We start from the raw sequence: 27,936 nt of genomic DNA on the forward strand, positions 1-27,936 counted from the left end.
TCTCCTGGAAGCATAGAGTCATCATCTAAGAACACTAGTTCATGGTATCCCGGTGGGCCAATTCCTGAGGATCAGGAGAAATTGTAGTAGTATTGACGAGTTTGAAACTCAGGCCTCCATTCTGACACAGCACTTTAAGGAAAGAGGTTACAGCATGAAAACAATTAACAAGGCATATAAAAGGGCTAAATACCTACCGCGCAAAGATCTTCTCACTGACAAGACTTCCAAAAAGATGACAAGGTGGTACATTTCATTGGGACTTACAACAAGCACTGGCACTTGGCAAGAAATATCCTTGAAAAACACTGGCACATCCTCAGAGCAGATGATGATATTAGGGACGCTATAGATACCTACCCCTCCATGGTAAGCAGAAGGGCGCGCAACATAAAGGATATCTTAGTCCACAGCCATTTCACTGAGACACAGGTAAGAACATGGTTGCCATCGAAACCTGTAGGCACCTACAATTGTCAATGATGCAAAGCATGCCAGCATGTACGTACCACCAACATATTCCAGAATTGGGATAATTCACGGACATATCAAATTATGAAGTTTATTAACTGTCAGAGTTTTGGGTGATCTGGAAGCACCTCGTGGAGGAGAAGAACGCGATGCACCGCCGTGCAAACAGATTGAAGGCTGGTCAGGTGACTTGAAAAAACTTTATTGTTACACTTGTAACAATAAAGTTTTTTCAAGTCACCTGACCAGCCTTCAATCTGTTTGCACGGTGGTGCATCGCGTTCTTCTCCTCCACGAGGTGCTTCCATTCATCTCTTACTCCCGGTCGCACGCCAGGTTGCTGGAGCAGCCGAATATCACCTCACCGCCGGTCATAGACCGCCCTCACGACGGATGAGTCGTTCGAGGGTTGGCGGTGCTACATATCAAGGAGACAGCTACGGGCACGGAATCGACGGCTATACCTGAGTGAGTCCCTCAACATTAATCTCATAGTGCTCCGGGGGAGCCAAGTTATTGTAAGAGACTGCTATTACCAGGTTAGCCTTGCCTAAGACCCACAATATACTTATTGGAATTGGTTATTCTCCAGCAATTGGTATACTTCTGGAGCACCTAATTGGTCCACACATGTGTACCTGTCTTTTCGTGCTTTGGGTGATCTACCTAGGGATTTGCTCATGTGGGAAAATCTATGTGGGAAAAACTAAAAGACAATTCAAGCAACGTGTACTTGTACACATAGGTACCATAAGAAACAAAATGGACACCCCTGTTGCGAGTCACATTAATCAATGCCACAATGGTGACCAAAATTACATGGTATTTATAGGCATTGACCAATTCTCAACTGGTCCAAGGCGAGGTGATTCACACGCTGCAAGCATCATCACCCAAAGGGCTTAATGAGGGCTTCATGTTTATCCCATTTATTTAGCCAATTTCTTTGGTATCTTTGGCCACATTTTTTAAGATGGACTTTCAGGCTTTATTTATGCTTACCTGGTTTGGTTTACAACCAATACTATGATATTTAAAAATACAAAGACAACACAATCATGACAAATAATGACATATCTTTATTGACTTTATTGAATTAAGTATTTTACAGTGGTATTTTACAGTGGTCATATTGGAACCCACTTGTATCACTGACTAACACTTTCACTGGTATCACAGTTATCACCTTAACCAAAAGGGACTGCGCACTTCTGGACACAGATAATACATTTTAACCACGCTTATCCACCTCATGTAGGCTATATATAGATCAGGATAACAGTAAACAACATCAGTATACCCATCATTCACAATTAAGGGCCTCATGCAGTAAGCGTTGATAAGGGAAATATGGCCATGTTATAGCCAAAATTGGGTTTGAGATTCAGTAAGCGCCGATAAGTGCTTCATATCGCCAGGTTTCGGAGCCGATAATTTGGTTATGGCCAGTCGCCTGCCGATAAGCCTGTTTTCGACACTGATCGCCACTTTTTTAAATCGGCTGGATTCAACAAAAAAAAACAGCTTATCGGGGCTGATCGGCACTACGAAATTGAGATGTTATGGCCGATTTCTCCCGCCAACTAAAGTTGGCATTTTGGACGGGAGAACGATCGCTAAGGCTGCCGGAACGGCACTTAGAAAAAAAAAATCTTCTGTACATCAATGGAAGTCAATGGAGCGGGGACGTATAACAGTATAGTACTGTTTACGTTTCATTGCTCACAATACAAGGGGGATTTGCATTACAGTGTGGGGGCATTCCCTGCATTGTGTCACAGCTGACGTGTCTTATTTGCATAACATTCGACTTTTACATGTTTTCAGCATTTGCGGGTCACATTACTCATCATGTGATGATGTGGCAAGGGAAAATACTATACTACACTCTTAAAGGAGAACCTCACATCATATCACACATTTTACTCAACTCAGCGACAATTATTTACATGATGTCACACATGTCACACATGTCACACATACACAGTATATTCATCTTCCTTTACATTACACAATGCTTGTAATGTGACACGCATCTTTAAACGTTCATGTACATCTGTATTCTCATGTTTACATATACTTTTGGGTCCTCCCTATTTTCATGACGTCACTTATTGGACGCTCAATCACATTGCATGTTTACATTGTAACCGTTGCATTACAAGCACTTCAACCTAACTTATACGCACATGTACAGTAATTCATCATTGGGACACCTTGTAAACTCATTCTATACCAACTATCCTCCTTACACAAATGCATGCATATGCACACGACTATTCATTGTTGCCAACATGTCACAATAACATGGATAATTACACATGTTACACAAAACTTTTCCCACGTCAATCTCAGCCTTTTTGTCTCATTACATGACTGACTCTTGCGTTCACAAGTGTTACATGCATTGCACATGCAACTATTTATTTGCAAGCAATCTTTGTACAAAGCTTCACGTCACATCATTGCCAAATATCATCATTCCCTGCAGAATACACACAACAAATACTTAGAACAACAAGTGCACACAGCTTGCCACAGAAGTACTTTATTATGTTAATGTAACACCTTGCATTTTACTATGTCACCTGACATCATCACATACCTATTTAAAGGACGCACATTACCTGCTCATTCACAGCTACTCATTTCAAAATGTTGCGAATGTTTAGGAGACGCAGGAACATTCTTTTCTATGACATGCTTGCTGATCAAGAGAATGATATAGGGCAAGGTAGGGACACACCGAGGGACAGTGACAGTGACGCGGATACGACAGGGACAGGGAGAGGGACAGGCCGAGGGACAGGTAGAGGGACAGGAGATCAGAGGAGAAGACAGAGGAGACAAGTTGTGCCTCGTCCGCGTCTGTACAGGGAGAGAACCCTGTTAGATGGGATGAGTGAGGAGGAGATTGTAAGTCGCTATCGTTTGAGTTCAGCAGCAATCTTAGCTCTTTATGAGGAGATAAGGGGGGATTTAGATTTTTTCACAGCCAGAGGTCGTGCAGTCCCTGGGCTTGTTAAAATGCTGTGCTCATTACATTATCTTGCTTCCGCGTCATACCAGACAACTGTGGGCATAGTGGGCGGGGTCTCGCAATCTACATTCTCGCGGGCCTTGACCCAGTTTCTCTATGCACTCAATAGACGCGCTAGGAATTATATTCATTTTCCTACAGAGGCAACAGAGTGGCTGGAAGTCAGGACTGGCTTTTATAATATAGCAGGGATACCATCTGTGCTGGGTGCAATCGATTGCACACATGTTGCTTTGATTGCACCTAGTCAGAGTGAGCATGTGTACCGCAATCGGAAGCACTACCATTCACTCAATGTACAGGTGGTATGTGATGCCACGATGAGGATAATGCATGTGGTACCCAAGTTCCCTGGTTCCAGTCACGATTCCTCTATCCTGAGGAACTCTTCAGTCTTCCATGCGTTCGAAGAGGGACATTTTGAACCTGGTTGGCTGCTGGGTGAGTACATATTTACATGTTCTAACACAAAACATATGTTGATTTAGGAATGTTGGCATTGTACAATTTGATCACTAATGTCAGCTTATGTGTGCTCCATTCATTATAGGTGACTCAGGATACGGAATTAGGCCGTGGCTCTTGACTCCGGTGCTAAACCCTCAAACTGAAGCAGAGGACAGGTACAATGCAGCCCATATATCTACAAGATCTGTTATAGAGAGGACATTTGGCCTACTCAAGACCAGGTTTAGGTGTCTGGACAGAACTGGTGGGGCTCTTCTATACAAGCCTCAAAAAGTGTCTGATATTATCCTTGCCTGTTGCATTTTGCACAATGTTGCACTCAGGCACAATGTACAGTCAGACCTAGCTGAGGCTTTGGTAGACGAGCATCCCACCCATGTAGCTGCTGAAAATGAACAAACAGCCAGTGGTGGCCAGACACGACAGAATCTCATCAATTCATTTTTTTCTTGTAAGTACAAACTCATATGTTCCTAGTACTACTTTTATAGTTTAATTATGTTATATTAACAATAATGTTTCTTTATATAACCTTCTGTTAGGACACAGATGAATATGGGTTGCACACCTTTCTTTTCTCTGCTGTGTGCACAAAGGGATGTGGCACCGGTATGTTATTGTTGCACAGGTTATATAATCCCTCTTCAATTGTACTTTAGTTGTGTGTATGTGAATACAACTTGGGTAACAAAGCAATAATATTTTAGCATTGTGTTATTCCTTATGCTAAGACAAAACACATATTATGCCCATAATCATTCATGCTTCTAGTATGCTTACATACAATGTTATTGGTGCAGTGTAACATGTACATCCATATGATGTGTACACCAGGCTGATTTACATTTTGAATGTCATGAAATATACATGGTGTTGTACATTTAACACCAAATACACACTTTTCTGTGTTGTTTACGGTACTGAAGATGGCATGTCAATGTTTGCAATTTATATATTGTTCCTTTGCATTATAGGTATATCTCCAGTATGACTGATCATGGTATGTATATTTGCTGACATCTCTCATAAGATGTGGCTACCTCAATCTTCCTATAATTATTGGAACTAAAAACCCAACATATTGGTTTAAACACAAATGTTACATATATGTACTTTCTGTATCATGTATATGCATTTAGCTACTCTTGAGCTTTCATGTGCATTGTATTACAAAATGATTACTCACATTTCATCACATTTTATGTATGTTTCCTTATAATTTCCATTAATGTAATATAGAGGTGGTTGGAGAAAAGGGGATAACTGTACTTATTTGTTTACTTACGGGAGCACATTCATCACTAGCATAGACACACTTTTTAAGACAACTGTTTGTGTCTCTATCAATTGGTGTAGGATCCATGTATAACACCGACAAATGATAACACCAGCTTTATTATGGTAGCTTATATCATCATATTGACTATACTATGTATTTCTAAACGATTAATAAACACAGTAAACTATAGTTAGTTAGGTTAATGAAATATACACAGAAACGTACTTCATAACATGATGGTGATGTCATATTCAGAACATCATGCATTGGAGGGGACCATAACATCTGGCCAGTAACATTATTTGCTACAGTCCCAAACCATTTTATCTACATACCCATGTAACAAGAGATTTTAAAAATAAATGGCTACTTGGTTGTAAGTGTCCTTTACATTGGGAGAAGGAGTGGCTCACTGAGTAAAGACACACACTGGCACTGATAGTTTGAAGCAGGGGAGTCTGGTTCAATTCCCGGTGTGGGCTCCTTGTGACCTTGGCCAAGTCACTTTATCTCCCTGTGCCTCATGCGGCAAAAAAACATTTGTACGTTCCACGGGCCAGGGACCTCAGGCTGAAACATGTGTCTGTAAATCGCTGCGTACAACTAGCAGCCCTATACATGAACATGCTCATATTATTATTATTATTGTTACATAGTTTCGACAGTCATACGTTCCATTACATATTAGAATACACAAATGTGTTAGCAGAGTGGGAATGGTTGTTATATATAAAACACACCATGCCATAAAATGATAGTAGTCATTAAAGAACACTCAATAAAAATTCATGAGGCACTCTTTTGCAACATCATTATGTTAATTAAGTGCTTATGCAATATAGGCATAAGGGTATCACATTTTTAATTGTTTGTTAATAAGCGCTGCAAGCAATATAAAATTAGTTCCATATGTAGTATAGTAGTCGGTGGCTCCTCCTCACAATCATCTCATATAAAGGTAGACTCTTCTGAAATCATACATTGATCCGATTGTATCTTCCCCGACATCTCTGAAATACAGCAAACACATGATGGTCAAAGATGGCACCTTACTAGATATGCATCCGTGACAACGCGTTACGCAGCTCTATATGATTGTGTAGATACACACGTCAGTCACTTATATGTTAGAAGTAAAACTGTTCATCAGTATGTAATGTTTCTTTAAATTTGTAGCAGGCATAACTATGTATAAGAAGTGAACGTTGCCTGTATACTGAAAGATGTGCGCGCACATCTTTGTGTGCGCACGCACTTCACGCTTGGCTCCACTAACTGTTAGCGCATGCGCAAAACAAAGCGTACGTTGTGCGTTCAATACATGTTGAAAATACCAGTAAACATAACATCTTTATTTCAAATACAATGAAGACGAAACTACATTCGTTCTAAACGAGTACATCTGTATTCTTTTTAAACAGACGTGTTTGAACAGAAAGCACGGCCGATAACACAATGCGCAAATGCAATACGTGTGACGTCATGTTAAGCCAGCGTGAAACGCACGCTAACACTCCTCCCACTCAATTAACATTCGGCTAACGCCCAGGGTACGCCTACAAACACTGAGCCGCACGCATCACACACTGCAGTTACCGTTACTATAACAAAACATGACAGCCAATAGGCTTTGAGGCGCGCACGTCGCTTGGGGGCGGGACTTACATCACTAATCCTTTTTAAGGACGCCTTGGCCCATGACAAGGGTCCCACGTCATACGTGGTGGACCCGGTTTTCAATGTTGTAGATGTTGCATGATAACAAAACAGGTATGTGTTAGAGTAATGGTAAAATGTTGCTAATATGTTTAAAGGGATAGGAAAGTACGTATATTTATTCCGTCAGCAATGTGTACTACTCTTTCAGGTCCTACTATATTGTATTAGGAAACAATTTGTTTGTGATCGCTACATGTTATGCAGTCTGCAATGTTACGCTGTATCCACGCATTGAAAGTGAAAATGGTGGTTACAAAAAAAAAAAAAATTTAAACGCAGAGTCAACGCATAACGATTGTTATATTTACCATTCTTCTAGAATTAACTCTTCGCCTGGCTGCAACTGGTCGCTCCAGAAATGCAAGCCATTTTCATCCACGCTTAACCCAACCGCTGAATCCAGTATGGCACATATCTCCTCCAGGATGCGCTCATAGGAATCGCCACTGCTTTCTTCAAATAATTGGTCGGGAGGTAGGTTCATTTCTTCCGGTTCCCATTCCAATGCAATTTCAGCTGAAAGGCTTGGTACATAATCATAGTACTTTTGTTCTTGTACAATGTGGGTTTCAGGAATGGAGGCTGCAGATATTGCAGCACGTATCGATTCAAACGGATCAGTAGTAGCGGATACATTGCTATTGCCATTAGGAATAAATATGCCTTTCACGACAATATAAGTGCCGTCTTTCAGGATAAATTGTTTTTCCGGGGCAATCTTCCAGAAACCATAGGTGTGTTGTAGCTTATCCTGGTCACGTTCAAAAAAGTCATTACTTGATAAAGTGAATCTTATTGAGGAATTAAAATTCCGTGCATGCTTACGGTCTTGGTAATAAGGATATTTTGCTCGAATGAAATCATCGATTTGGCGTGTGCTTGCTTTCTGTCCGCGACTGTTCAAGATGGCTTCACAGATCATGTACTTATACCCTAAAAGGGGATTAATATTGTTAACGAATTCATCAGCCATGTCTGAGTAGCACAAAAGCTGTGTGCAGGTCTGTGTTATTTGCTCATCAAAATGAATGTGCTGAATGGCTAACAAACTCCTGTTTTTCCTTGTCAAGGTCAACAAAAGTAACTACTTTGACTCCTTATTTCAAACGCCAATTGGATTTGTTTGTCTAATTGGGTTAACAGTTGTGGTTCGTGATATGGGACTGTGGGAGAAACATTTCTCCTTCTTTTATCTCGTTTGTGAAAAACATCCCTAGACTGTGAATGCGTTCACATAGTGTTTTTTTGAAAACTAACAAAGACCAGTGTGTGAAAATATTTCTTAGCCAGGCATATCAGTAAAAACACACCTGCAAAAAGAAATGTTTTTTCCCCGCTTACATTTCTGTGTGTATGTGAAAGTCTGGTTAACTCCCTGTCTGCATGAGTTTAAATACGTGTGTATATATATATATATATATATATATATATATATATATATATATATATATAAATATATCTCTTATAAAAATATATATATTTATATATAATATTTTATTTTTTTTTATATTGCAGGAGTACACACAACATTGATGGCATTAAGTATACCTTGTATGAAACCTATTTAAATGGTGAGAAACATGATTGAATTAAGTAATAAACATTTGTTTAAGCACAATACTGTTAGAGTCTCATACTTAGGATATTTCTCAAACATTAGGCCTGTATTATTAAAATAGTGTTTTCACAAGGAAGCATGAAGTGTATTAGTTTGTGTATACCAGTTTATATAGTACTATATATATATATATATATATATATATATATATATATATATATATATATACATATATATATACACATATATACATATATATATACACATATATACATATATATATACACATATATACATATATATATATACACATATATACATATATATATACACATATATACATATATATATACACATATATACATATATATATATACACATATACATATATATATATATACACACTCTCACACTCACACTCACACTCAATCAGTGTGTGTGTGTGTGTGTGTGTGTGTGTGTGTGTGTGTGTGTGTGTATATTATTATACATTCTGAGATGTTATAGAAACGAACACACAACTGATTAAAGGACAAAATTACAATGGCCAAGCAAGGCAAAGGTAAGTAATAATTTACACATAATCCTGCTGTACACGTACAAGAAAGATGTTTGCACTTACTTAGGTGTTTTAATAATTGCATGTGACTAATATGCATATGCAATTCTTACATCAATTAACACACCCAAATGCAATGTTTTGCTGCAAAGTCAATGGCAGCTTCTCTAAACTTAGCAACTGGCTCCTGGTGGACCATTACTGAACAGACGATTACAACATAAATATTTATAACACAATTAATTATGAGTGTTAACATTTCCAAAACTTCACGTGTACAAGAACATAGTTGAAAGTTTGGAAACAACACAGTCTTCAGCATACATACAATAGTAATTAGATAATCTGAAGTCAACAAAACAAGGCCAAAGACATATTTTCTGAATTATAACATTTATTTTTTTTGTTCCTTTTGCGAGCGAGTAACAGGCCTGCTTGTTGTCTCTTGAATTTTCCTTTTTCTTTTGCCACCAACTTTAGGCACAACAGAGCCACTTTGAGTGGCCTCTGGCACTTCACGGGCAGGGCTTGTGGCCAGTGACTGTTCACCTACGGGGCTTGTGGCCAGTGACTCACCTACAGGGCTTGTGGCCAGTGACTCACCTACAGGGCTTGTGGGCAGTGATTCACCTACAGGGCTTTTGGGCAGTGATTCACCTACAGGGCTTTTGGGCAGCGATTCACCTACAGGGCTTTTGGGCAGCGATTCACCTACAGGGCTTTTGGGCAGCGATTCACCTACAGGGCTTTTGGGTAGTGACTGTTCACGGACAGGGCTTGTGCCCAGTGACACATGTGAGCAAGTTGGTAGACACTGCACAAGTGATGGTTGGTCTGTTTCATGTGTGTCTTGTTTTGTTTTTGTCGCCTCCTTTGTAGGTGTCTGCTGCTGAATTTGTAGAGATGGCAGCGGTAGGATGTCATCAGGAACCTGCACAGCAATGTCTGCTACTTGACCGGTAACATTTGGGCCTGGTGAATGAATCTCAGATGAATGTGGTGAAAACTGACCTGCATGAACAGATCCTGGCTGGGAGGTGTTGAATTGTGGTACATTAGTCATTCTCCAGTAATTAGCTTGTGTTTGCTGAACAACTAATGCTTCGAATGAGGTGTTGATTTTTTGCAACTGTTTAGGCACTTCAATGAAGACTCTGTGGAGATGTGCCAATTGTGATACTGTTTCTTCCTGCAGTCCAATCATCCTTTCCAGCACTGTCATCATGTCTGAATGGCGACGATTTTCTGCGTCCACTATTTTTCCCTCTGAAGCTACAATTGCATCGTATGTGGAAGTTGATGGACGATTTGGCGGTACAACAGTTTCTATTGGCACCTCTTCATGGTCACATGATTGTATTTCAGTCTCTTCTGTGGCGTCATCCTCATCATACTCATCATCCTCATCACCATGATGTTCTAAAAAGAAATGTACACATTATTAAATGGCATGTTAATGTATGCTGTGTTACTATGTAATTGTACTGTGTCCTAAGTAACACCTAACATGTTAGCATACGTTTTATAACCTCATTAAAAACTACCTTGACTTACGAATAATGTTTGGACTCAGTATGAAATATGAATGAATGAAAAGTTGCTCTAAACTCAGAAGTCCTACATGATAATTAACATCACTAACACAATACATGTTGCCTTACACTTAATTTTCACTGACACTAAGTAATCCTATTTAAAGAAGATGTGCAAAACAAATAATGCACATGACAACATAACATATAGAAGAGCACATATTATATGGCCAGCAAATGATACACTCACCTTCTAGTAGTGTTGAGCTGGCTGACCCAGGTGAAGACACTTGTTCCATCTCAGGTGACACATGTCCTCCAGGGGCAACTATATATAACAATAACATAAGTTTTACATTTACATGTGTAAATATTGAACAAACACTTATTGTATGTTCTGTATTTATGATTAACTAACAACATCAGTTCCTTAACCGAAAATGTGTGTGAAAGTGAACATAAATAGTTGTAATAACACTGTACATGCCTGTGTACTTAGAATTTTTGAGTTCCCTAACATACAACATACTATGTTTCTGCAGTAATGCGTGAGGATAAATAGATTAAATGAGTACATAAAAATCATATGTTGTGTAGTGATATCAGTATCATAATGTACATAACTATCATGAGATGACCATTCACAATGGTTATCATGAAGGTGGTCATATTGCAAAAAGTGTTGTTTTTGGTAGAGGATATGTGTGGTACATTAATCGAAGATGTGGCACACCTGAATGTGGCTGTGACTCAACAAGACAACACATGCAGTGTGTGATAATGTGTCTTTCATAGTAGTTCAACTATAGATATGAGTGAACTAATGTGTGACGTACGCTTTGATAAGTAATGAGTTGTTGGGGCATTTAGTAGCTAGAGTTAAGCTTTCCAATGAGTGTGATTAACTTCAGTTGTGCTATTCAGGTTGTAAGAAAGGTATTCCCTTCCCCAAAAAGCCTAATCAGCCACACCTTTCAATGACTTGAAACAGGTGCAAATGGTGTGAACTAAGTTGACCGTGAAATGAGGCTGTAATTAGTGTGTGTGCTGAACCCCACTCCCTCTGTTGAAGTGTATGCTGTGATGAGATATTAATTGCAGCTGCTTTAACACAATGGTAGATGAGCTAAGTAGTCATCTGCAGTGTTTAAGTTATGAAAACAATGACATAACATATGATACGTGTGCCTCATTATGCTGTCTGTATATGACATAAAGCAAAAATGGACCTTTTCATAAGCAACTATAGATGTGTTAGTGCCAGTGATGTTTGTAGGCCGTTACATGCAATTTCTTTGATGCATGCTTAAAATAGGCAGTAATGTCATGTTTGTCGGAGTAAAATCAATAAAATACACAATAATATGATACATATTTCTGTTCTGTACCTGTAGCTACTAATAATTTCTCATGAACATGTGTTACACATGTGTACTACCCTGTTGTTCCCCATCTTCGCCCACCATCAATTGCTTCCACTGCAGCTATGCATTTTGGGAATTCACATGTAAATGAGCACGCAATGGCACGTGCTATATTAGTTACTGCTTTTAGTAGGACTACTACATATATGTCTATTTTGAGATATATATATATACAGAATCAGACATATACATATATAGATGCAGGTATGCTTATATTGTGAAGACAGTATAAAAAGCAGTGTAAATATGCAAAATAACTGTAAGCAACGACACGCCTAGTACAGTAATATTTATCACCTGCTGGAAATTGTGACGGATAAATTCCAATGTCACGGTCACCAGCCAAGCCTTGCACGACGACGGTAAGTAATTTTGGCCGAAGCAGCTCCTCCAATGGAGTCAATATGAGACGTTGTGGTGTGGGCCCACCTCCAGTGCCAGTAGCATGCACGCGTTGGTCTTGTATTTTCTTTTTCAATTTGGACCTAATATCATCAAATCTTTTCCGACAATGATACTTGTCCCTGACACTATTCCCACAGGCATTGACACCAATGACTATTGTGTCCCACATTTCTTTTTTGCTTGCTGCACTTGTCCGCCCTTGAAAAACATATAAAAGATATGAGGTAAATTAATAATAATATAAGCACCAGTTTCCTACACTGCTAGCTGTTCCAAGAGATAGCAAACATGCTGTTTTATGTGTAATATGTGCAGCACATGAGCATTCACTACTAAACCTATACATGTAAGCAAGGTTGCATTCATATTGTATGCAGTTCTGGCAAATTGACCGCCTGTGTTTATTTGTCCTTGTAAGGCATGATAAAAAGCTGTGTTTCCACACTAATGAACATAGAAAGATATTGTGTACCCATATTTGCATATGAACAAAACTCAGATGACCTAGGATCACATGTATTTGAATAATAAATGTAAAGTTACACTTACCTACTAAATGTCCATAGAGACTGTCATAGTGCTCCAGAATGCCAGTGACAAGAGCCCTATTTTCCTGGTCATTGAAGCGAGGATTACGTGGCTTCTCCACACGTTTTTTCCGAGCAGGTTTAGGGTCAGAGCTTGGCTGGTGCTGACTGGACTCTCCTTCTTCCAATGGAAGAGCCTCCAAAAGCTGGCCACCAGCAAGCACGCCACCACCAGACACCCCATCAGCAACTGCGCCACCAGCAGCACTCCCAGCACCAGCACTCCCACTCCTAGCACCAGCACTCCCACTCCTAGCACCAGCACTCACACTCCTAGCACCAGCACTCACACTCCTAGCACCAGCACTCCCACTCCCAGCAACAGCACTCCCACTCCCAGCAACAGCACTCCCACTCCCAGCAACAGCACTCCCACTCCCAGCAACAGCACTCCCACTCCCAGCAACAGCACTCCCACTCCCAGCAACAGCACTCCCACTCCCAGCAACAGCACTCCCACTCCCAGCAACAGCACTCCCACTCCCAGCAACAGCACTCCCACTCCCAGCAACACCACTCGGTGCACCAGCAACATCACTCCCCTGAACAGTACGTTCACTCCGACGCGTACTCCCACGAGTAGCACTCCCACTCCCACCAGCATCACTCTTCCCACGCTTTGCGGGCATACTTCCAGCACTCACAAAAAACAGACAAGAAATGTACAGGCAATCACACGACCCACTTCCACATATAAAACAAGACAAAGATGTAAACAAAACAACAAAGGACAAAGCTCACCCAATACACAACAAGTCTCTCAGTCAATATGCAAATCTTCAATCGTCCAGCTCTGTGCGTCTCTCTCTCTCTCTCACTCCCAACAACACAGAGAATGATTAGCAGTACACGTTGCCTTTAAATATGGCGCGCAATCAAAAACATGCTTGTTTCGCCTGATTCAGCAAGATTTGTGATTGTGCAACCTAACAGCACCCCGCCACGCACGCCGATACACCTGTGTGTGATCGGCTCATCATCGTGAGAGTGGGCGGATTTGTTTTCTGGTTGATTTTGAATGTATTCGGCACTTACTGCATACGGAGAGGGAAAAACGCCAATAACATGACTAATCGATAAGCTTGCCGATTTCACATAATCGTCGCTTACTGCATGAGGCCCTAAGTCCTTTGGTAGTATCCTATCTACAAGGACTTACGGTATACTACTTTACCCAGTATTTATACAATAACAATTACTTACCTGGTATGTTTGCACTAACTGCGCATGTGTGGGGTAATGAGTGGGTTAATTCAGACAGCGCTTTATAAACTCATGCAAATAAAAAAGAAAGCGCAAAAAAGGAAAAGAACACAGTCAATAAAGATAATGACCTTTATATCAAACTTAGTAAAAATACATAATAAAATTCACTTAATAAAATAAGGATTCACATGAACCCAGAATGCCACAATAACAATGCACTAGCGGGGGGTCTCTGAATCAAAGCCCCTTGGTCTAATGGTGAATAAAATCCTGGGATATTGCTAGATGTTACCAGAGATTACATCGATTTCAAACAGGGACCACACTCCATGCAAAGTTAGGGAAAACACAGCAGTCAGCCGAGCACCCGCCGTCACGTCCGCTCCCCGCTGCGTGATGACATCACCTCTACGTGTTTTCGCGTCATATGACGCTACCTCCTGAAGAAGCATCATATGACGCGAAATGCGTAGAGATGACGTCATCACGCAGCGGGGAGCGGACGTGACGATGGGTGCTCGGCTCACTGTGGTGTTTTCCCTAACTTTGCATGGAGTGTGATCCCTGTTTGAAATCGATGTAATCTCTGGTAACATCTAGCCATATCCCAGGACTTTTTTCACCATTAGACCAAGGGGCTTTGATTCAGAGACCCCCCGCTAGTGCATTGTTATTGTGGCATTGTGGGTTCATGTGAATCCTTATTTTATTAAGTGAATTTTATTATGTATTTTTACTAAGTTTAAGTAAAGGTCATTATCTTTATTGACTGTGTTCTTTTCCTTTTTTGCGCTTTCTTTTTTATTTGCATGTATCGTATCTACCCCGCTGATCATGGGAGAGTGAAAGCTGCAGAGGGAGACCACCTATTCTGAATCAAGGGGATCTATTAAGACTGCGCGCATTTCTTCTATCATCAGCGCTTTATAAACTCACTTGCTGCTACTGGACACCCCTTCCTACTGGCATTGCCAAAGCATTCCCTAGCAAAATGCGCGCGTCGGCACACCTGTGAACGTGCATGCACAGAGCTAACCAATGGCATCGCAGACATAGACCCCCAACAGCAGGACTCCCGCTGCTCTGCTCCCGCACAGTTTTCGCTATGGCTGACCCAATGGTCTTACGGAGCCCTTCTCTAAGGGGAGAATAGAACAAGTTATTAGGCACAACTGGTCTTTGCACTTTAAAAAAACGGAATACATTCCATACCTACATTAGTGCCATATACCCTACTTCACCATCACTTTAGAATAACCCTACCCTGGGGTTATTTAGGTATATATTTTGTAGTTAACTTTATGGTGTTCTTCTCAGAGAGCTGATTTATACCTCTGGGGTGCCTCACCCTTGCTATGATTATATTGACGGAACACTTTCTAGCTGCAGGGTTCTTTATTTAGAAAACATTGCTACTTTCTGCTTACACAGTATTCTCCAAGATTGATCCAAAGGAATCCAAAGTACTTTGGATCCCTTCTGATCGATCTTGTGCAATTTGTTATTACTCCTTATGCAACTTGCATTTCATTTAAGTTCTATTAACATTAGGATACTAATAGTTGAGCGGTGAATCTTATTTTTGCACTACAAGGCATAGGAGTCCAAACAGTGCCTTTACTAACCACACAGCTGTTTGCCATCAAGAGTATTAGTGTTCGCACTGATCTATCAATCAGAGATCTCTGCCTACACGTCAGTTTGTGTTATTCACACGCACGTACCTACCTTACCTTACAAGGTTACAAATTACTGTATTTACTTTATTGTAGTAGGCAACTTTTGACTATCAAGAAACCTTGCCTATTCGTGTTAGATTGGTGCACCTCTGCCAGATTGTGGGTGTGTGGTTAATTGCTAATACACCCCACTGCTCACATACTGTGATCCTAGTGCTACACACTGTGTATTGATGGTGAACCAATTGTTACTCTAGGCAGCTGCTGGCATTTTAATCATGGCTTTTTAAATTATTCTCCCCTTCACCCTTTCCCTTAGCAGAGTATCTTTATATAGATACCACTAAGGACAGTGTCTATTATTAATACACTGTATGTAGCATTGTTTGCCATCCAGGGTTCTTATACTCCTATTTGATCTCAAATGCGCTGTTTAATTATGTATTTTAAAGTCCTATATTTTATTGTATGTTCAAAATAAATTATATTTTAATTCTCACAGAAATCGTCCAATTAGGTGAGAGAGTGCTATATAATTGGCGTCCCTTTTCTCTATAGTTGTTGTATTATCTCTGCCCTAATCAGCACCATCACCATTACATTATTATTACTAAGCTAAAGCGGGGGTATTGCGGGGTATTTCTCTAGTGTTAGACAGCAGGCTTAGCAATACTGCCCAAAATCATGCAGTAGCTGCAAAGGCAAACAAGATCTTATCTTGCATTAAACGGGCAATGGATGGAAGGGAAGTAAACATAATTATGACCCTTTATAAAGCATTAGTAAGACCACACCTTGAGTATGGAGTACAATTTTGGGCACCTCTCCTTAGAAAAGACATTATGGAACTAGAGAAAGTGCAGAGATGAGCCACCAAATTAATAAAGGGGATTGATCTAATTTATGAGGAGAGAATAGCTAAATTAGATTTATTGACATTAGAAAAGAGGCGTCTAAGAGGTGATATAATAACTACAGTATATACAAATATATTCGGGGACAGTACAAGGAGCTTTCAAAATAATTATTTATCCCAAGGATGGTACAAAGGACTCGGGGTCATCCTTTAGGTTGGAGGAAAGGAGATTTCACCAGCAACAAAGAAAATGGTTCTTTACAGTAAGGGCAGTTAAAATGTGGAATTCATTACCCATGGAGACTGTGATGGCAGATACAATAGATTTTATTTAAAAAAAAAGGTTGGACATGTTTTGAAAAAGGAAAGGTATACAGGGATATACTAAATAAGTAAACATTAGAAGAATGTTGATCCAGGGAGTAATCCGATTGCCAATTCTGGGAGTCGGGAAGGAATTTTTTTTCCCCTTATGAGATATCATTGGATGATATGTCACTGGGGTTTTTTGTTTGCCTTCCTCTGGATCAATATACTGTAAGTATAGATATAGGATAAATTATCTGTTGTCTAAATTTAGCATAGGTTGAACTTGATGAACACGTCTTTTTTCAACCTCATCTACAATGTTACTATGTTACTATGTTACTTTGTTAATTCGTGAATGATCTCCATGGTGTAGGGTTTAAGTGACCAACCTGCAGGGAAAGAAGAAAATACACCTTTATACTCTATCCCACATGCATGTATTCAGTTAATTGCACTGATAGTTAGTGGAAACACTATGTAAATTATAATGACCATGATACTTTTATATGTCCAATACTCACAAAAGCACTAGAAAGAACATGTTGCAATATAAAGCATTGTTTCAAGAGAGTTTCAAAAAGTTTTATCACAGATCCCTTGACTTTAAGGATCTGGTTAATTGGTTAAATCTCCTTAATCCTGCAAGGGAAATTCCTATTAGGGGACAAACATAATTGACTGTGGTTTTTCTTAAACCTGTTCAATACAATGACTGTGCTGCAAAGTCTATCGCTAAAGGTGTTAACTTAAAATTAACAGCCATGCTACAATGGTCAGGGGACAGTCGGAGCCGATGTTCTGGGGGGTGGCCCGGACGGCACAGCAAATTTCCCCCAACCTCTGGCCAGGCCCTGCTGCCGGCTGCGGCCGGGCCCCGGCTCTCTGGACCTTTCCTCTCACTGTCACACACCGCCGAGCTTCCACTGACCGTGCGCGACGGGGTCCTCTGATGTCAGCACGCCAGAAGTAAGCTTGGCCCAGGTTCTGGCGCGCCGCATGCTGATGTCAGAGAGCCCCGTTGCGCGCTAGCAGTGGAAGCTCGGCCGCATGGGACAGAGAGAAGAAAGGTCCTGCAGCCAGCTGAAAGCCAGGGCCCGGCCACAACCGGCCAGAGGTCAGGGGAAATCTACAGTGTTTTCCGGGCCCCACCCAGCCAGCGGACCCCCTCAGACACCGGTACCGGCCGGATAAGGTAAGTCTGTATTTTTATATATATTGGGGGGCATGGGGGGTATTGTTATAATATTGGGTTGCTTGGGGGAATTTTTATATGTATTGGGGGGTTTGGGTGTAAGGGGATTTTGCCTGTATACTGTACTGACTGACTCAGATGGAGACAACTGATGAAGGATCCACCCGTTCCTATGTCAAATGCCTAGGACAATCATAGAGAGAGACAGAGAGAGAGAAATCCAAAAATGTACTCAAAATACAAAGCAGTCCATCCTTCCTACGCCTTATCGTGTAATCTGATATCAGACTTCAGTGTACCTTTATATCAAGAAGATACCAAAATATAAGTATGCACCCCCATCCTCCCCCCCCCCCCCTTCCAAGAAACCCAGGAGAGTGAATTATCATTTTGTTACAGTAGGCAGCCAAGTGGTACAAATCTTTTTCTAATTGCATGCTAAAATCTTAAAATTATTGGTTTTAATATAATTATTCTTCAACAACCAACAACGTATAGTACCACTACAGTGTGTTTGATGTAATACATCAATAATGAGTACTAGTAAGTAGTAATTTAACTAATCTACTACTATGACTAATAGTTCTTACTGTTAGCTAATATATCAATGAATGATTAATGAATTAAATAATATGCGACATGACATATTGCATATTCTTTTCAATGATTACAAATTGTTAGTGGACACAACCTTGAAATACAAAAATCACAATGAAAATGTAAAATGTAACGACCAGTCATTATTATTAATAACTGTGTCTCTGATTGATGATAAAGGAAAGTAGATGCAATTTGGCATATGGCATATGAACTGGAAACAAATACTAACACTGACTGGCAATTAAGAGCCGGGATTGCTCTAATATAATAAATAATGAAACATTGGTTGTAATAATTACTAACCATGTCTATGATTAGATCGATTTCATTTATCATCAATCACACTGTTTAATTTCAACAAAGGCTGCATTATTGTAAGATGAGAAAAATGCTGCCCTGTGCACAAGGAAGTTGAGCTGGATTCCATTTGAACTCAAGTAGATATAATATATAGATGTATAGGGACTTGTATTGTTATTGATATGATTGTATTGATATTGAAATTGTATTTTATTATAATGTTCAAGAAAATACATACTAATATTGGCCCTATGAGGGTAATGTTAACACATTACCTCCTGTGAGGAGCCTGGGATCTCCAGTGTTGCTTCTCCGTTCACTGCTAGCAGCCATGCATGGGCTTGCAATGGTGTAGCTGGAGTTTTTTCCTTTGAACTGTGTCCCTCTGGCATGCCTCTGGTAATCACAGAAATGCAGGTAAGGAGAAATATGTGGGGTGACCGCTCGCAAAAATGAACACGGGAACCTAACTAAGTAGAAAATATATGGTACTTTATTAGATCATATAACATAGATTGAAAGAAAACCATTCAAAAAAGACCTCACACGTGTTTCACACCGCTATGGTGCTTTCTCAAGGAGTATTGAAATAGAATCAGCGGTCGTTGTATATAGTGTCTTTCTATGATCTCACACTAAATTAAATTAAATTAAAAACAACTGAGTCTAATCAAACATATTGAATGAATCACTCTTTTACGTCACAGAAAAAGTCTTGGCAACATGTTAAGTATGCAGATTTACAAAACAGGATAATGATACAGTGTTTTGGAAAATAAATTATGTGTGGTGATATGTTGAACTTCACAGGGGAATTGTTTAACAGCAAAATTGACATCTCCAATCCAAGATAATGAGCCATTAAATCTATGTATAATGTATAACTCTATATGTTACTGTAACTATCTGGACTACTGTAACTGTAACTACTGTTGTAACTATCACTGAGCTGGAGATTGTACATATTATGTTTTTGTCTAAACACGTCATATGTAACAGAAAACTTGAAACATGAAGAGACATAAATGTACATAGAGGAAAAAACAAAAAATATAAATGTATCATCAAATTCCACTGTGAAATTCAACAAATCACCACACAGGATTTATTTTCCAAAACACTCATTATCATGTTTTGTAATTCTGTGTAGTCAACATGTTGCTAAGACTTTTGCTTTGATAAACAACAGTTCAATAGGTTCGATTAGACTCTTTATTTACTCTAGTGTGACATCATAGAAAGGTGCTATACAAGATGACCGCTGATTCTATTCCAATACTCCTTGAAAAAGCACCATAGTGGTGTGAAACGCGTGTGAAGTCTTTTTTTGGACATTTTCTTTCAATCTTTATTCTATGATCTAATAAACTACAACATATTTTTCTACTATGTCGGTTTCCCGTGCTAATTTTTACAAGCTGTCACTCCGCATGTCTCTCCTTACCAGCGTTATTATATGGCCTTTGTTTAAAATTCGTAATGATCTAATATGCCAAATTTTGAAAACTTAAAATGGTAATAGATGCAATTTGGCATATTGTATAGGAATTAGAAAATTCGGCCTTGAAATCTATAACCGTAATTTCTCTAATGTAATAATTAATGTATTAACTATTAACTGCCTATGATTGATCATAAATGAAAATATATCCAATCACATTATTTTATTTCAACAAAGGCAGCGTTATTGTAAGGTCTTTGTTTCAAAATCATAATTATCCAATATACATGCCAAATTGTGTACACTTAAAATGAATATACTGTAGGTGCAATTTGACATATTGCATATAAAGTTGAAACAAAGGCCAGTAGCACAGCCTTGAAATCCAAAATCATTATGAATCTAATTGAACAAATAAAAACGAGGCGTAACATTAACTATGTCTATAATTGATGTGAGTGGAATCAAAGGCCATTAATGCAGCCTTCTTTGAAACAATAATAGTCACCATGATTCACAACATAACAAAAAATATTATTTAAAAAACTTTTTTTAAACATAATTAACTTACATTTTTAAACTATGATTTTAATATTTCAAAAAAGCAATTACATTTGAATTTCATTTATATTTTTAGATTAAAAGTAACAAATTAAGAAACAAACAAAAAACAAAGAATTGAGGAGGGTAGGCTCAGTAACAGCAACACTGCAGAAGAACCAGTGCAGTGTTCAAATATGATAGAAGAACAAGGCCATGTAGCAAGCAACTGAAACAAATAGCATGTGGATTTGGATGTTTGATAAAGGAGATGTGCTAATATAATGTTTTTCAATAGGGGTTCCACTTCCTAGTAACTCTTGGGTTCCCCGAGCATACATAAAGGGTTCCCTGGAATTTTCTGTTTATTTGAAAATGGTACCAAAAACAGAAGAATTTTCAATGCATCTGATCTCAGACGCACTATTAGAGAGGGTTGGGGTTCCTTACAATGCATCTGATCTCAGAATGTGCTATTAGAGAGGGTTGGGGTTCCTTGCAATGCATCTGATCTCAGACGCACTATTTATTATAGAGTTTATATAATATATATATTTATTATAGAGTTTATACATTTTTTGTAATGAAAGAGTTAAGTCCCATACTCATAACATTGCTTTTAGGCTATTCCAAGAAAAAAAAATTTGATAGGGTCTAGATATAGGCAACGCCAACTTTTGGAATGTGCTAAATCTCGTAGAGTTACTCCCATGCGCTAACATGAATAGAAGAGGTCTGAGGATCTCTGTTGTTAGGTAAACTTTTTATTACCATATGATTTGCATACTGTATGAGTAAGCTTAATGTCCATTCAAATTTATTGATCCGCTATTTTTCTGTAAGTGCGAGTACATTGTAACGCAATGGACCTTTGGGGATACGCGTTACGGATATCGATATGTTATATTAAGATAACGTTTAAAAATGAATGGTCTTATAAGGATCTACCCTTAGTTTATCTGGGCCCCAATGTGCTACATGTGGTCTAGAGGCACTAAAAACGCTTTAAAAAAAAACGAAGTACCAAAACAGATGAAACTTCTAAAAAGTTGTGTGAATAAAGAGATTTATAGATACTTCCCAAGCTTATAGCTGTAGCCAAGGTCATTTCTACTGATCTCCTGTGAAAGGGAGTATTTTAATGACTACTGCTTTTACATGTCTGTGTATCAAAAACAAAGTATTTAAAACAAGACATATCCATTAGAAATGAAGGATAAAGAGCTAAATTACAGCTACGGGTAAAAGCAAATAGGAAAAATGATATAAGAAGTGAACATCTCTTTTTAACTTCATCTGTAACCAGCTCCACAGTATTTCTACGCACTAAGGGGGATATTTATTTAGAGGCAGTTTTATAGTTCACGCTTACATGCTGTGGCATGCTTCTTAATTAAATAACATAAGCAGCCTGCTTATGTCTAATTTATGTTTAAACTAATAAATGCAATCATTACCTACAAGTGCTGTAATGAATGTAAGTGGCTAATCTAATGAATATTGATCCCCTACCGCCATCTATGAGATGACAGTAAAAAAAATGCAGGCTAATAATAGGTGTGAAAACTAATTAATTACGGAACAATTTACTTTGTTTTATTTTTTATTGATATGGCTGAGCAAAACTGTAGACATGTATACATGCCTCTAAACATGCCCCCTTTTTGCGATGCAAATACCTTGATGTTGCTTGGAGCGTTACCTGACCTACTGTATGCAAATGCAGAAGTGTTTAGGATTTTCTGACTGCTTTTTAAAATTGTGCCCTTTTTTTCACTTTCGTACATAACTCCGTAAGGGTCAGATTGATTCAATTATTCTATGTTAGATTACAATTTTGCATATCTTCTCTAGTTTATAAATGATTTAAAGGCTGTTTTTAAAAACTGTGTCTTGCTTTAAAACAGTCAGAAAGATCAATGGAAGTCATTGAACTCATTCAAATATTAAACAACAATGTTGCAACAAAAATTAGATATTTTTGTATCTCGTGTGCACCTACAGTACAGTAATGCTGTTTGGGGGACTACTGGATTGAATTGGATTCCACTAAGCAGTAAGGTAGGACAGTAGGCACTCACTTGTTGATACAAAAGAAGGATTATTGTAGCAGTTACATCATTGTAGACATATTAGCATAGAACAGAAATACAAACAAACAAGTGCGCAAAAGAAAATAAACCTTTATATAAGTGTACAAGTGATAATGGTAGAATATACAACACACACACCCAAAAAAACAATCTGTGGTTAATAAGTGATTCAAATAAACTGGTGTTACCAATATAGAAGAGCGTCTGCTGCTGAGTAAAGGGTAGCCCAAGACCCTGAAATCTACAAACAACAAAACAAAACAAAGCGCAAAACGCTCATCGTGAAGTAGTAAAAAACAGTGTTTATAAAATAAGTGGTTCAAGGTTATGCGTACATCAGGTTAGAATTAATCAGGCACATGAAGCTACACTGTAGCTGTTACCAATAACTGCAACCAGGAACTGCAAGGGATTCTCCCATCAAGGATCTCACTTCCTCTCCCACACAATCAGCTGGGGTAAAGCAGCAGTCACAGTATCAGTGTGTAAGTGTGTTGACACAGTCTCTGAATCCAGCTTGTTGCATCAATGCACCCGGTGGAGCCAAAAGGGGTAATCAGCTCAATCCTGTGAGGCAGCGTGCACCGTCCTGCCTCCACACCTCTCTGCGCGTCCGCGTAGGTTGATGACGTCAAGGCGCATGCGCCGAGGGAGGCCAATCGATCTTATAGCTTAAAATATGCGATTCAAAGGCACAAGCTATTTACGAACCTCAGAACTCAACTAAACAGGGATAAAAAGTTGAGTGGTATCCTTCCAACACGTTTCGTAGCTCTAAGGGCCACTTCTTCAGGGAATAAAAAACTCAGAACAATAGTTCGGAATATATATCACTCAAAACTCTGTGATTGGTTCATTACTGAAAGAGTATCAGCAAATCACCATTCACTATGACAATACAATACAGCTGAATATCAAGGCTGCTCAATTAGAAACATTTACTTTTAATACAATCACAATAAAATTAATAATACTTGATTTATAATAAAAAATCAATAAAAAAACAAATAAAAGCAACAAATGGCAAAAAACAAAGTTATTATAGACTCAGAAAGAAGGAAACAAAGAATTAGTAACAATACAAATGATTTCAAATGCACATAGAAAGACTAGAGTCAGTACAGGGACCAGATATCCACATCCTCATTTAACCCTTTAGGCGTATGGGATTCTAACTTGGAGATCCAGAAAGTTTCCTGCATAGAGAGATTTTTAATTCTATCTCACCTCTCCTTCCTACAGGAACAGTATGAATGCCCTTAAATCTAAGGGAGGATGGGTCCTTATTATGATGTAACGAGAAATGTCGAGACAAACTATGTTTCTCATAGCCATTTTTAATGTTTCTGATATGTTCAAAGGTGCCGGCCCCTCACTTCCGCATCTGCTCGCTCAGAACCGCTCGCTCAGGATCACTCCTCACAGCTCAGGATGGCGTGCCCCCCCAAAAGCAGCAAGTGGCTTAAGACTCCCGAAGGAGCCGATGCCACAGGGCCAAGGGGGCACAGTCCCAGCTACACAGCTGTTTCGACCTTGATGGGTCTCATCAGTGTGGGGTTGATTTTACTGGGAATGCAAGAGAGGCTATGGGATAGGCTAAACCATAATACTGAGTTAAGTTATGGTGAGTAAAAAAAATGACAAAAACCCTCCACAGGAAAGCAAATATGCACATATAACTGTATGCTCATCTGCATGTCTTAGGCAGGTCTGCAACCCCGCCTTTCCCCATTATCACCCAGCATACAGCACTTCCACTGCAGCAAGGGATTCTGGGAAATGACATGCAAATGAGCACACAGTGTCACTTTTTGCCTCAATAACCATTTTTAACATGGTTCCCTATAGGCTTAAGCTTGCTGCATGGTCACAGCTTTGAGCACAGCCAGCGTTAAAGTGCATACCCAGAAAACCACCCACAGACAGCTGTTTCGACCTTGATGGGTCTCATCAGTGTGGGGTTGATTTTACTGGAAATGCAAGAGAGGCTATGGGATAGGCTAAACCATAATACTGAGTTAAGTTATGGTGAGTAAAAAAAGTGACAAAAACCCTCCACAGGGTATATATATATACAGTGGTTGACAAATCACCAAAAAATCTACTCGCCACACAAAAAATCTACTCGCCACCTAGTACCAAACGTGTGCTGCTTGGGCCAATATTTACTCACCCGGGGATTAAATCCACTCGCCCGGGGCGAGCAAATGTATAGGTTTGTCGAACACTGTATATATATATATCTATATATATATATATATATATACACACACATACACACCCCTGAAGAAGACCGAAACGTCGGGCATATGTGTGCATTTGGACCCAATAAACCACTTTTATGTGATTATCTCTTGTACTGTGCTGGTATCAACATTATGATATGTATCAAAAAAGTACCCAATACACTCACAAGTGTAGCCAATATAAAAGCAGTGTGTGTCACATAATCCCCAGGCACCCCTGTACATCACCCGACTCAGGGTCCAGTAGCATCTGGTAGCTTGCTACCTGGAGGTAAAACTCCTCTAGTTCCAGTAGGAAGGAGTAATGTTCCACAAAGTTCAAAGTATATAGTTCCAGCGCATGAGTAGCAACCAGTATCGGTATGTCAAAGGACTTGCGATCACAGGAAAACTGTGTACTGTATACACATATAAGGTCTCATTCACTAAACTTTGATAAATTCAGTGCATTGCCGAGCGGGTTTGCATTTTCTTACCGCACTATAAGAAATGTGTGTAAAAACGGTATTCACTAAGAAAAATCACAATTTTTTTAATAGTGCAGTAAAACAATGCAACATCGCACTACTATGTTTGGTTTGTTTCCCCAAATACTCATCACACTACTTGTGTTTGCTTAAACTGCGGCCTGGAAGAGCTGCACAAAAAGAGCTGCATCTCTCTGCACAGCTCTTACAGGCTATCACGCAGTTTTAATGTTCATTTTAATAACAGAGTATTGAAGCAGGGGGTCTCCGGAGCTGAACTGCATTAATTTCAGCCTCAGGGACCCCAGCTTCCCGAGTTACAGGCATATGGGCTGCCAGTATCTCCTGTGCGTTTAAATGTCCCGTCATGTGATGTGGGAGATTTAAACAATGCAGGAAGATAGCAGCACCCCATACCGGGGCCTGTTACTCAGGGAACAGGGGGTTCCCGAGGCTGAAATTAATGCGGTTCAGCTCCTGAGACCCACTGCTTCAATAGTCTGTAATTAAATTGAACATTAAAACAGCTTCATTACCTTAGCGGTTAGCTGCTAAGGCAATGAAGAGGTTAAGCCACAGTACCTGGTTTATTGGGGTAGAGGGGATGGGTGAAGGGGGTACTTGGCCCCTGGTGGGTGGTTAGGCCTACCAGGAAGGTTGCGGGAGAACTTAACCCCTTAATTACCATGTCTATTAATGTCATATCAAGGTCATCTTTGTCACTCCCGATTTTTACCACTTTAGACATGAATAAATAAGGCAAAGATCTAAACACTTGTGGTGTGTGTTAACTTTTAGCATGTAATGTTATATTGGTATCAGTAGGTTTGTGATAGATGGATGTGTGAATATCCCCATAATGAGAATATCCAGAAAAGAGAGCTGTTGTCCGCTCCAAGAAGAGGTGAATCGTATGAGCAAATTCAATGTATTGAGATGATCCAGAAACTTCATGACTGAGCCTCTCCTTCTCAGTACCTGTCCAAATAAAAATAAAAAACATTGCCAATATATACAGTATGCAATATCTATAGATGTCATTTTTGTAATCAGTATGGTATACATGTGTCCTCTTCTATCCTTGATCTGTAAGTAAATATTGTATTTCACATCAAAAATTGTGTTTATGTAGTACAAAGTGAAGTAGTATTATCAGAAAATCAGTTTGGGGATTACCATTGTGGTCCTGTTGTAATGCTCCACTGATAGCTTCCATGCCTTCCTTATGTGTTATGCTAGTATACAGACTTGATATATCCATAGTGACCAGAAATTATTTCCTCTCCTTTAGATTACAAACTTTTAATATAGAGAGGAAGTCAAATGAATCTTTAATGTAAGATTGCATTTTAGTGACTAATCTCTATTGGAAAGAGTCAAAGTATTGTTCGATTGGTTGATTAATGGAGGATGTAGACAAAATGATTTGTCTTTCCGGTGGATTTCTGAGATCATTATACATTTTTGGTAGTATTGTAAGTAAAATAATGAGCGTCTGGGGCTTGACATAATGAGAAACTAAAGAGTATCCTCATCAATCCACCTATTGGTTGCATTATATCCTTGACTTCAGTCAAATATATCATTGTAGCATCAAAATAATTTTTTTATTTATATTGCATTAGTCATTAGTAGGGCTCAATACCTCTTTTTTATGGTTCCCATAATATAAGCGTAAACTTAAACCTCTTAAAGTGTACCGTCGGAACAACTCTTAGTCCTTTTGTTAGTATGGTTAGTTTTTTCTCAGTCCTTTTACTGTTAAACAGATTTCCTCCTGGTTCTTTGTCCTAGATTCCTGTCTGGGATTGGGCTTCCTCTTTACCCTCCTCATAGGTTTTGCATGGATGTGATGCTGAAGAATCTGATAAGATCTTGGTTTCTTTCAAATTTGACAGCTTATAGGACCTGCGCTTCTGTATTCTTGCGGACATCTTTAGTGATTCTTTATCCACACATCAACTT

The 27,936-nt window shown here is 39.2% G+C and overlaps 2 protein-coding genes across 2 annotated transcripts in view; one reads left to right on the forward strand and one right to left on the reverse strand.

Moving 5' to 3' along the window:
• Positions 1-27,936, forward strand: part of NKAIN2 (sodium/potassium transporting ATPase interacting 2) — a 1,223,374-nt gene that overhangs the window by 711,599 nt on the left and 483,839 nt on the right. The gene's annotated exons all lie outside the window — the stretch shown is intronic.
• Positions 35-27,905, reverse strand: LOC142491861 (uncharacterized). Its single transcript, XM_075594679.1, has 6 exons — positions 27,797-27,905; positions 26,657-26,709; positions 19,460-19,580; positions 10,877-10,954; positions 9,671-10,513; positions 35-132 (listed from the first exon to the last, which is right to left on the reverse strand). The coding sequence occupies exons 1-6, from the start codon at positions 27,903-27,905 to the stop codon at positions 35-37; spliced, it is 1,302 nt and encodes a 433-aa protein (XP_075450794.1).

Source organism: Ascaphus truei, chromosome 4, assembly GCF_040206685.1.
Source record: "Ascaphus truei isolate aAscTru1 chromosome 4, aAscTru1.hap1, whole genome shotgun sequence".
Classification (NCBI taxonomy): Eukaryota; Metazoa; Chordata; class Amphibia; order Anura; family Ascaphidae; genus Ascaphus; species Ascaphus truei.